Below are 12,892 nucleotides of genomic sequence, written 5' to 3'. Positions count from 1 at the left end.
CTTTTATATCTAGGGTAGCTAGTCAAGTGTCCTTGGAGAGCATGGGTAGCAGCTGCTGGAGGGTGAGCATTTTGATTTTTGGGATCACCAGGAAGGTTTTTAGAATAGATACAGGATGGGGCGCCAGGTGCCTTCTTTTCTGAGTACCAGAAATAGTCTGGAGTAGAAACATTGGCCTATCTGTTCTGCAGGAACGTGCTCTACTGGCCTCATAGAGAGCAGGGAAAGGATTTGCTTTTGAGCCTCTGCCCACTGATTTGGTGGTAGATCTGGGAACCCTTTTGGGGTTGGAAGGGTGTGGAAGGAAAATTTGTATCCATGAGACACAAATGTTCAGAACCCAGTGGTCCTTGGTAATGCTGGCCCAGTTGCTTGAGTGAAAGGAGAGTTTTCCTCCTAGAAGTAAGTGAAGGTGGGCAGAGGGAGGGGGTGGAGGAGCAGAGTCATTGCGAGTTCTTACCATAAGGGGATGGCTTAGAACTCAACTGGTTTTGAAGTGGAGGTAGTCCACTGCTTAGATCTCCGCATTCCCTGTGGCTGCTGTCTGGGGTGGGGGGGGTCTGCTTCCACAGGGCCTAGACTGGGCTGGTTTACTGGGAGCAGGAAAGGACCAGTGTTCGGAGGGACAATGCCTGCTGAACCTAGGGGGGCTGAACCTGCAAGAAATCCTTAACTGTTTGCATGGATTTTGCTTTTTCTTCCATCTTTAAGACCTGAACGTCTACCTTAGTGCCAAACAAGTTATCTTTGTGCAAGGGGGCATCCAACAATTTAGATGTGACATGGTCTGGCATGGGCTGTTCCTTAAGCCATGCATGCCTTCTAATGACAAATCCAGTGACTGCTGCCCTGCAAGAAGCTTCTAGAGCATCAAAACCACAGTGCATTCTGCAAGTCAAGTAACTAAACATACCTTGCACTGTGGTAAATCTTATACTCTGCTCAAGCAGGAAAGGAAGCCATTTTTTGTTTAAGGAGTTCCAAGGTATGTTGCTGAGATTTCAGCATATGGAGCTGACAATTTAGTGCCCTGATAGCAAAAGTAGCTGAGGTGTACACGTTTTCACCCCAGGGGACAAATCTCTTCCTTTTGGAGGGGCTAAGCTTGGCTTCCTCTGATCAGCATGTTGAGGTCTTCCGCCATTTTAAGCATTTGAGATGGAGGCAAGGTAGCAGGCACCTGAGAGTGGGTCGGTTCCTTGGGTGTGGTTCGTACATTGGGCCTAAGAAAGTCGGTAGTTTTTGAAGGACTTCCTCAGAAACTGATGCCTGCTCAGCGGCTCCGGACCCATCCAAAGTAGAGATGGCCGCAGGATCCTTACTTGAAGAGTTTTGCAGCATACCAGACTCCAAAAGGGTCTCAGTAGCGGCCTGCGAATCAAAAGAAGTGGGCATCAGGGGCTGCGAAAGCACCTCACTGAGTAACTAAGAACTGACGACTAACTTAATGGAAGCATCGTCCGTAGGTTGGGACCTGTGCGGTCTGTCCCTGTCTTTATCTTTATGTTTTTGTTTTTTCGTAAGATCTGCTGTCGGATGGCTTACCAAAGCCATATTGGAATTAGAGGACTAAGTGAAAATATCTGGCCACAATAAGGGCCCGACAACGGACAGTTCTGCTGTTGAACAAATTACAGAAGCAGCAAGAGGGGATGTCGTGGTCTGGGCCTAAACAAGTGATGCAGTAAGAGTGGTTGTCTCTGTGTGGTATTTGCTTTCCACAGGAGAGACAATTAACTTTTTCTAACATCGGTTAGTGCAAGAAAAAAGGATCCCCAACGGGGTACTTAGCTTTAGAAGACTTCAACTTTAATTCGCTAGATGAAAACTCAGGTAGCGGCTGATCGGCACTTGAGCGAACTGCTTCTGCTTTGGGCTCCACTGCAGGAAAGACTGATGTAATGGCGTCAGCTGCCTTACTTTATACTACTGACGACCTGATGTCAGTCCTCAAGTGACAGCAACCGATGCAGAAATACTAAGTCTCTGGTATTCGGGCCATCCGAGGGCTACCCTGTTGGGGATAACCCAATGTGATGACTGCAACAGTGAAACATGAAGATCTTTATCTCAAACTGGTGATGAAAATAAAATGAATCAAGACATGAATGCATGTAAAAATAGTGCAAGTTGGAGAAGAGGACTGCAGCAATGATAAAAAGTAAACAGACAACATGGGCAAATATAAGTAAAATACCTGCAAATACAATACATGGAAAAAAACAACTCAAAAGAACAACACTAGAGTGATGTAAGCTGCTTTTACAGGGGGCACATATCAATGCTCAAACTGAAATTGTTTGACACAGACACAACCCTTGCATAGGACCTATGACTTGTTCAAAATACAGTCAAGCTCACTATGACAGTAAACAAAGACCACCAGATTCATAATACCACTGCAACATCAGTACTCCATGAAAACATACCCAAGGCACTACAAAGCGATAAAAGTCCTTTACAGGTCCATAAGGATTTCTTCCCCCAGGGGGAGAATGACCAGTTGCAGGGCTGCTAACTACTACCACCCCCCATCAAAAGTCTTTCATTTGAAAAATTGCTTTTGAGCTCTTAATGCTCACTTGAAATAAAACAGCAGAGTACAGTTACATGTTCCTCAGTAGAAGCCAGCAGACTAAGAATGCTGTTCACTGAAGGATTTTGTATAGGTCCACATATGGAGGAATCTCCTTTCTGATGCACATGCTACCACCCCAAAAGTAGTGATTTGCCAATTTTCTGAAACTTAGCTTTGTATCACAGCATGTGGTACATAATGCCAAACACTTTCCCCATCAAGGAATGTTTCTGTCTTAGTCTTTACCAAGAAAGATAATTTTAAAATATGCATTTCCCATATGCTGATGTTATGAAGTAAAGCCAGCAGACCAACTTAAGTGGAGTCCGTAAAGGAAAAACACAAGCTGCATCTATAGACTTTAATGGGTGCTCCACCACTCATGCATAAAGGTGTCTCATTACAATCTACGGGCACACCATACATTACCCAAAGGTAATGTCACAATAGGAAAAAATTGTTTAGGTCATGATTTAATAGAAAGTTTACAAACCTTTTTATTGAAGAGCAGTCCAAACAGGAAGGAAGGACAAGTGGGAAAATAAGTCATGGAGCTTGACTTATCAAATGCCTCAAAGCAAGGAGAAACATCGGAAAACCCCTTTAATCACCATCCAGACCCAGTTCTGTGGTAAATGCAGCTAAAACCCTGGCTGCAACCCAGATGACTATATTCTGATTAGCAGCTGATCAGCTGCCTTTAAAGCCAGGAGTAGAGAAGTAACGTTTTGTCTGCTTGCCTGGAGGTACTGCTGGGACAAGTTACTCTGTCAAAGTCAAGGGCACATTTTCGCAAAGCAGGTCAACAGTCAAAGAAGATAACATGCAAAGCCATGGCCACTTGACACATGATGGAAGCCCTTTTAGATATGCAAGCAGGCTCATGCATATTTTTTGTGTAGGGGCATACATGTAGCCTCAGCCATATCGCAAATGTCCAGATTTTCACCAATATTTTTTGGGCTTCTCATAAAATGTGTAGTTTTTCTGGCAAATCGAGGATTGAAGCTACTAAGTGATGGACATTTGAGTTTCAGACTTCATATCCTTCCAAAAATGTATGCTAAAGTAAATCCTGTTAATTTAGCAAATTTCTAAGTTCATTATTTTTTTTTGTTTTTGAGACCGTATTAGAAAGCTGCAAAACACAGTATCAAAAGTTTATTACACCAATACTTGCCATCTGTACTTGATTTTGGGTCTTTGTCCCTCCATTACTTTTGGCTTTGTCCATAATTCTTGCATTAAAAGGTTCAGTGGTATGTCACCCAATGTGATGCAGATGCTCACATCATCACCAGTGCATGGGTTAAGGAACTGTAGAAACACTCCTTGTGGCAGTCTGGGTGATGGTTGTGCCTTATCAGAGCTTGCCTAGCAAGTGAACAAAAAAGCTCCAGTGGCTCCTGCCCAGAAGGGAATGAATAGCACACCAAAAAATGAGGTGCCATGATGCTTTATGCTGCAATCACTCCTAAGATAATATTTCTGAAGCTTAACTTCCATCAATAAAATTTACTGAAATGCAAAGCACAGCACCAGATACCATACATTTTATTTATACCAATCATTAGCAGCTTTTCAACATCCGAGACTATGCGATATACTATTATACAGGCACATCAAAAAGTAAGTACCATATCAACATACTCATTCCATTTTTTAATGGAGAGATGACTTCCATATTCTCCCTAGGAACTCTCAGTGCATTTGTGTCAATGTAGTAAGTAGGTCCACCTTGCTTTCCTTTATCACCATCAATTTCCATGGGTGTGCTCCCATCATCCCGGTCCACTACAACTCCAATAGCTGTGGGGAAATCTGCCTGAAGAAAAAAAAAAAAAAAAAACAGGTTTGTCTTTTGTAATTACTGCCATACAGCAAATGCTCAGCTTATATTCCCTGCAGAGCTCCAAAATATTAAAGTAATGCACTTTGAAAAGACGGTCAACTTTTAATACTGCTGTTTAATGAGAAAACAGCCTAAATGCCAAAGCAGTCCTGCAGTCTTAAAATATACATTTCGGACTTTAATAACTACATAGAATACTTGATTTGTTAAAAGGTAAGCTGTATATTCACTAGAATAACAGATTTATCTGGTTTCTATCTGGACACAAACTGGTTGGTTTGGCACCCTTTTCCTCACCAACTTCACTCCTCACAAGCTTTTGCTCCACCCCTGTCTCAAACCCCTGCAACAAGGAGATATTCCTTGTACTCCCATTTGGAGTAAATAGCTATATTCTTACTTACAACAAAATCATTTAAAGGTCACAAAGAGCAGCGCAAGACGCATATTTGTTAGGAACCCTGGGAATAGACTTCTCAGGGAATCCTACAAGACCTTGTGGAAAATTCAGGGTGAAAAAAGGAGGATGGGTTGCTGCAGTGTCTGGACAAACCAGATAAATCATTCTTCCAAGGACAAACTTCATTAATCTGGTCATGCCCAGACCATGAAAAAGTTGGACAGAATCCCAAGCTAACCGTGGACAGCCTATACCAGAAAGCTTTGAGAAGAGTGGATCCAAAGGAAGCACGGGCCACTACTATGTCCTGCAAGTCTAAATTTTGCAGAAAGGCAGCTGATGTAGTCTGGGCCCTGACACAGTGAACATTACTTTTTTTTTGTAGTCAGTCAAAAAACTTCCCTTTAGAAGTGTAGCAAAAGAAATGCACTTGCATAACCATTTGGAAAGAATGTTTGACACTTTTGCACTTTGTTAACAGAGGAAATGTGACACAAACATTTCATTCTTTTTGAAGTCATTGTTAAGGTGCAGACAGGACTTGATGTTGCCTGTGAAAATCCAACAGTGCAGCTGATAAATCTCCTTTAATCACATTTAATGGAAAAATACTGGCAGGTATATGAACGGATTAAAAATGGTGTGGGCTGCCACTTTTTGTATGAAGGATGGATTAAGTTGAGTGTGTCACTCAGTCTGAAGAAAAAATACGGGTATTCTGGTGATAAGACCTGAAGTTATTAATAGGAAGGAAATATGGGGACCAATCATGGGCAGGAATGTTTCATGTGGCCTGTCAAGTGTGAGGATAGATAATGAAGAAATCACATTTTTCTTTATACATGGAAGTCTTAACATCTTCTATCCATCTCCATTGATTCAGTCATTTATATAAAAAAATGTTTAGTGCTGGTGTACAATATTTGCAAACAAAAAGTTATTACTGTAGCATACCAAATTTATCATGTCAATATGAGTTTGTATTGTAACAAGTGTCTTGTAATAATTTGTAGTGACATATAACATTTGTAGGATTTTTTTTTTTTGATGCAACGTCTATGCTAAAAAAAGGGTACTCTGCGGGTACAATCAGACTTTCCTGTTAACAAATAATAGTGTGTTCAATGAAGCAGCTAAGAGATCACAACTGGGTCTGACACACCTCTGGAATATGTTCAGTGCTAGCTTTTTGTTCAGAGGCCCATTTGTATGGCAGCAGTATTTGTCTGCTCAGCCTAACCGCAATCAAGTTATTTTCCCCAGTATACGCGTTGCTGAGAAAGGTTGTGTGATATTGAGACAATCCTACAATCTAAAATTCTGACCAAAAGAAACTTGTCCCGTTACCTCATAGCTGTCACCACCCACTTACCATGTCATCAACAACCCTACTCCTAGATTCAATTTACTTTATGCAGCCCTATTTTCATTCCCTCTGGTGAACACAGTTAATATTCAGTTCCTGTCAAAGCGTTCAGCACCATATCACTAGGAAACACAGTTATTACAATTTTGTGTTGGGGGTGGTTAGGCAAGATTTTCAGTATTGACTTTTTATGAACTAGTCAAAAAGCATCTTAACTCTGCAGGTCTTTATTCTGCATAGCGCAACTGCGAGCAGTAGATTCAAAGCAGTATAGTTTAGTGAATTCATACTAAATCTTAGCAGTCTACTGACATTCTCTTTACTCCATAATAAACCAATCTCATAATTATGTATAACTATCACATGTTGCCATACTGTAAAGCCCCTTTTGTGACTAAGTTTTGTCCTTCATTGTTTAAAATGAATCTATTGTTTGCATCACTATTTTTTTTAACAGCCAATAAGGAAACCATTACATCTGGCTAGTATTCAGAGATCAAAAAACAAAATGACTGCTACTACTGTTAGAAACTTGCATCATTCTGAGGTTTTCTATAGATGAAGTGGCAGTCATACACATCAAAGCACTTAGCTAGCATTCAGAAATCTGCACAAAATAAAATATGAAATTAGCTTAAATATAAACCCCTATGTCACTAGATGGGTTGCAAACTGGCTCAAGGACAGAACCCACATGGTTAGAATTGCTGGAGCCATGTCAGACTCCAAACCAGTTACAAGTGGCGTCCCACAAGGCTCAGTCCTGGGACCTCTCTTGTTCGGTATATATTTCTCGGAGGTACAGGCCAACACGGAAGGACTGTGGCTGACCAAGTTCGCAGATGACTGCAAACTGGGCGCCATAATCAACTCTCCAGCCGACACAAGCATCCTCCAAAAGGGCCTCATAGAAATAGACAACTGGTGCCAGAGCCATGGCCTCAAGCAAAACGCCAAAAAGTGTATAGTCATCCCCTTTGGCAAAAACAAAGTGCCCACAAATTACCACATAGGTGGTAATCCATTAAGTACAGAAAAAGTCATTAGGGACCTGGGGACCCAAGTTGATAGCAATCTCTCATTTGACAACCACGTGGCCAAAGTGGTTAGAAAAACATTTTATATAGCCCACCTAATCATGAAGGGATTCACATCTAGATCAGGGGAGGTCATCATGCCTCTTTACTCATCCCTCATCAGGCCGATAATGGAGTACAATGCCCCTTTAGGGATGTATTTTACCAGACACCTGCAGCAACTGGAAAGACCCCAAAAGTACCTCACCAAGAGGATCAAAGGGCTCAAACAGATGCCATATGCTGCCCGGTTAAAGAAACTCCAGCTTTACTCAGTGGCATACCGCCTGCTCAGAGGCGATCTGTGCCTGACGTATAAAGCCATGTCCAACCCGGAATTAATGTTCATGCTGCACCTCAGAAAATCCAAATCCCATCGAGCTACACGCTCGAGAGACTTGAACCTCAGCACTGAAATAAATAGGACATGCTGGAGGGATAGATTCATAACCCAGAGGCTCCCTTCACTATGGAATAAAATCCCAGTCCAGGTTAGGCTGAGTCCCACATTGACTCTCTTCAAGAGGAATCTTGATGAGTGGATGGGAGATCGTAGGTTTACCCCGGCTATCACTTCTGTGTCAGTTAGACAGAGGCACAGTATACTAACCTCAAAAAAAGGCATAGCAAAATTAATTTAAAATGGGTGGCGAAAGCCAAGCACACTCTGGCTAGGCTTATAAATGCCCTAGGGCAGATAGCCTAGTATGAACCTATGAACCTAAATTAACAGAAAACTGTTTGGTAACATTTCAGCTTTGGATTGCTCATCCATTTTCCTGCAAGGTAGAAGCAAGTGAGGTCACAAAATTCCTGAAAGACTACTTTTCTCAAAGGATAAAAAGCACAGGTGAAACTAATGAACGACTCAGTCAGAACTGTTAAGAACTGCAATTTGAGATTCAGTCTAACAAAGACCATTGAAACTTCCACTAAGCACCCCTCCGCCATCCCCAACAGCCAAAGCTGGGACATGCTCAGAAAGGCAGACTGAAAACGTAAACAAACACCAAAATCAAAACAAAAAATCTCTGGGACTGTCCTCTCTCCCCTTCAATGCCCATTCCCGCACCCTGATGGCTCATCTGCAAAGACAGCATAATCATGTTTCACCTTCTTTATGAGAACATGCCAAACCACTGCCAGGGAGGAGTACCCTGGGGAAGCAGTCTGGAATGCCCACAATATTAAGGGGACTGTTCTTACCTCCAGTACTCAGATATGCAATCCAGTCTCTCGTGTCTATGTTCTCCACCAAATATGGATATGCCCATCATCACCGTGGCAGTAGGGATAGGGACAAGTAAAGGACATACTCTGAGAAATTGTGAATTGTTATCCACCTCAAAAAAAGTTCCTCAATGCTTTGGAACGTCTGACTATGTATGATGGGTTAAATGTGTGTTCACTCCAGAATGGACATTTAAAACTGGCAAAGGGGACATTTTGGATACACATGGCCATGAGGTCGAAAACAATCAGGACCGTAGCAGCTGTATAGTTTAGGTTCTAGTAGAGACTGGTTACCTCATTCACAACAGTGTCAATCCTATGTGTGGGTAATACTGCTTTCAGATTGACAGTGCCCAGCTGGCTCCAATAAAAACTATAGTTTGGGTTTAGTGGAGATTTCTGCAGGTAGACCATAATCTCCAGGGATGGGCACAGCTGAAGTAAGTACTATCTTGCCAAAAGTGACTCTACAATGACAGCTGCAATGTCATCAAGGTAAGGGAAAATCCTAACTGCTTGAAGTAGCACGAGAACTGCGACTGGTGCCATGCATCTGCCAAACACATGGAGGGCAGCAGAAATCCAAAGGGCAGGGCTCAGAACAGATGACTGCCTCTCAATTTCTTGATTCTTTTGCTATCTGCATGTGTAGATAAACATCTTTGATATCCAAAAAGAGCACATCTCATTAACTGTACAGTGGTCACCCGAAATGACTCCTGCTTCATGTATTTGTTTACTTGACTTAAGCAAAGAATGGGCCTGAGGTCCAGGCTCTCTTTTTGAGAACCAGAAAGAAACTGAAGTGGAACCTGGACCCTCTCTGGTCTGGAGGGACTCTTGGATGGCTCTTTTGCAGAAGTGCTTTCACATCCTGGAGGACTGCTCTACTTTGGATGATAAAAGGACAGACTTTTGGGCAGTTGCAAAAAGGGAATGGAATAACTTCTGAATTTGTATTTCCCTTATCCACCTGTCCTGCATTGTGGCCAGCCAAGCAGGGTGTAGAGAGCATCTGAATACCTCCACAGCAAGACAACTGGGCAACCTTTCAGGACTCACACTGCCAGAGTCCTCAAAAAGGACCCCCTATATCCCTGGTGATTTGGAACTACTGTGCCCTCAAGGCAGCAGCTAAACTGGAAGCCCCTTCTCCCCTGGTGACCCATGTCATACTGCTGAAGATTCTGTGGATGCTGGAATTGCCAAAACCATAAGCACTTGGCACTCTTCTGGTTTGGTTTTGGAAGGACCCCTGACGTGCTGAGAACGTCACCCCAACATCAGTAAGAGTTTTGCCCTCCTGCTCACCCACAACACACCACACACAGCACAGCACACACAGCACAACACACGTCCTAATCAAGAAGGAGGCATCAAAAGGGGAACTGATGAATGTTGCCTTCAAATGGTCTGAAAAATCAGTCGGGCAAAGCCAGATCTGACACCTAGTAGCTAGGCCTGATCTACAGCTCTGATTGCACCATCTGTAGCTCTATGAAAAGTACAGTTTTGTACACTTACCATAAATGTAGAGGTTAGAGTGTATTCACTGTTGCAGTCATCACACTTGGGTTATCTGCCTGCAGGTAGCCCTCAGTCGGTCCGAATACCAGAGACTTAGCATTTCCGCATAGTTTGTTGTCAATCCAGGACTGATGTCAGGTCATCAGGGGTATAACAACAGGCAGCAGACACCATTACATCAATTTTTCTTGCCCCAAATGTCAGGAGCCCCACAAAAAAGGGAGCCAAGATAATGGTAGGAAAGAACACCACCAGTACAAAGTAAATACCAATAGCCCTGTACGGGGTGAGCAATACACAACAGAGGGGGAGAGAGAGAGAGAGAGAACAAAGTTAAGGTCCCAAGCAGGGTTGGTTGCTCTCCTTGGTGGCCTTAAGTTGTTTGCCCGTCTCAGGAACTGTTTGATAAGAGGGTGAGAGAAGAGAGGCAGCTCAATTTTGTAATGAGCCGAAATGGCAGAGGCATGGATCTTAATGGAGAAGGATAGGCCTCTGTGGAGTAAGATCTGCTAAGTAATCCAGGATTAGAGGCAGGGAGGGCAGAGTTGTGTCCTCTCCTTTAGATTCAATCCAGAAGCAGTACCTTTTCCACTTATCAGCACATATTTCCTTCTACTGGGTCTTTTGTTCTCAAGCATGATGTCCAGCACCTGCTTGCTTAGGCTGGTTACGGGGGGAGATTTCAAGGAATAAGCCAAGCTGCAAGATTTAGGGTTTGCAGTCGCGGATGCAAGATCGGTCTCCCCTGCTGAGAGATCAGGGTTGGATTCTGGTGCAAGTGCCAGGGTGGCACCAGTGACAGGCTGCGCAGGAGTGGGTACCAGTGCTGGTGTGGCCAGTCTGTGGCAATCAGAATTTTCCTTTGTCTGTCCTGTCTTATCTTGAGCAATACTCTTGGAAGAAGGGGCACAGAAAAGGCATAGATTGAGAGGTTTACCCACTGGAAGGATAGAGCATCCACTTTCCAGGCCCTGCTGTGAGGTGCCCTGGTGCAGAATTTGCTGAGCTTGTGATTGCAGGGGAAGGCTAAGGGATCCACCTCTGGGGTCCCCCATTTCTGAAATCGGAAGTTTGAAGGTGCTGGGCTCTAACTGCCACTCATGTGGGTCTTGGAGATTTCTGCTCAAGTCATCTGCCAGCAAGTTTTGCTTGCCTGGCAGGAATTGAGCTTGCAGGTCAACCTGCATGTCTAAGGCCGTGTTTCACAGGTCCATGGCTAACCTGCACAGTGGGTAAGAGTGGGTTCCCCCCTGTTTGTTGATGTACCACATCACTGTGGTGCTGTCGGTTTTCATTAGCAAGTGTCCTGGGGAGAGTAGGGATCTGAAAGCCGTCAGAGCATGCTGCACAGCTAGCATCTCTTTTTGGTTGATGTGCAGATGAATTTGACTTGGGCTCCAGTAGCCCCGAATGCACTTGCTGTCCACGTGTGCCCCCCAGGCATAGTCTGATACTTCTGTGGTTAGTGTTTAAATGGCATGGGATTGAGTAAGGGCAGTCCTTTGTTGTGGTTGCATGCTGTCCACCAAAGAAGCTCTGTCCTTGGGGTATGACAGGAATGACCGTTTCCAGGTCCTAAGAATGTTGGCACAAAAAGACTTAAGTAATACTGAAGTTTCCTCATATGCAGTCTGGCATATGGAATTAATAGGCTGCATGAGGCCATGAATCCTAGGGCCTGCAGGATTTTCCTTGCAGATAGCTGGGTTCAGGTGGCCATTAGAGTAAAATAGTCTGTCAGATAAACTTTTTTTTTTTTCTGGAGTGAAGTATGCCATCTGGGATGCTCTGTCCAAGCTTGCTCCCAGGAATACAATCTTTTGACTAGGGGACTAGTTATGATTTCTTTTCGTTGATGGTGTACCCCAGTGAGGTTGGGAGGTTTTTTACAAATGTCAGGTGCTGCAACAGCAGCTCCTATCTGCCTGAATCAGGCAGTCATCAAAGTAAGGGTAAATATGAATATTTCTCTGTCTGCAGTAAGCAATGGCTGGGGCCAGGCGTTTTGTGAATACACTGGGAGCAGTGGATAAGCCAAAGGGAAGTGCAGAGAACGGATAATGCATAGATCCTACCCTGGAGCGTAGGTATTTCCTGCATGACTCCCTTATAGGGATATGCAGATAGGCTTCTTTTATGTCTAGGGTGGCTAACCAGGCATCTTTGGCTAGCATAGGTAGAAGCTACTGCAGGGTGAGCATTTTGAATTTTGGCACCACCAGGAAGGTGTTGAGAACTGAAAGATCTAGGATTGGGCGCAAAGTGCTCTCCTTTCTCGGTACCAGGAAAAGTCTGGAATAGAATCCTTGACCTATCTGTTCCACAGGAACAGGATGAATTGCCTTTATAGATAGCAGGGACTGAACTTGGGTTTTATGCCTCTGCCAATTGGTTGGGAGGGAGGTCTGGAAACCCTGTTGGGGTTGGCAGTGAATGGAAGTAGAATTTGTACCCCTCTGATACAATGTTGAGGACCCATCGGTCTTTGGTGATAGAAATCCAGTTTTCTGCGTGAAGGGCAAGTTTCCTCCTAGGGGCACAAGCATTTTGGCAGAGGTGGGGAGTGCAGTAGAAAAGTCATTGGGAATTCTTTCCGTAAGGGTGTGGCTTGGCATTCTCTGCTTTAGAGGCAGAGGCACTCCATTGCTTAGATCTCTGCATACCCTGAGACTGTAGTCTGGGGGGGTCTATTTCCTCTGGGTCTAGTTTGAGATGGCCTTGAGGGGGCTGGAATGGACCAATATTTCGATGGGCAATGCCTACGGAATCTAGCAGGCTGTACTTGCAAAAATTATTTGACTGTCTGCATAGATTTAGCTTTTTCTTCCATCTTTTTAATAGGTTCATAGGTTCGTACTAG

The 12,892-nt window shown here is 43.7% G+C and overlaps 1 protein-coding gene across 1 annotated transcript in view; it reads right to left on the bottom strand.

The window, feature by feature from the left end:
- The window catches only part of ACTL6A (actin like 6A), a gene marked incomplete in the record, with an annotated part of 1,351,363 nt that overhangs the window by 1,206,442 nt on the left and 132,029 nt on the right, over window positions 1-12,892 (bottom strand). Inside the window, 1 exon segment of the mRNA XM_044070379.1 lies at window positions 4,229-4,403. Within this exon segment, the coding sequence (XP_043926314.1) occupies window positions 4,229-4,403 (175 nt within the window).

This window comes from Protopterus annectens, chromosome 4.part1 (genome assembly GCF_019279795.1).
Source record: "Protopterus annectens isolate FY-2018-M chromosome 4.part1, PAN1.0, whole genome shotgun sequence".
In the NCBI taxonomy this organism is placed as follows: Eukaryota; Metazoa; Chordata; order Ceratodontiformes; family Protopteridae; genus Protopterus; species Protopterus annectens.
This window is presented reverse-complemented; position numbering and strand designations above follow the sequence as displayed.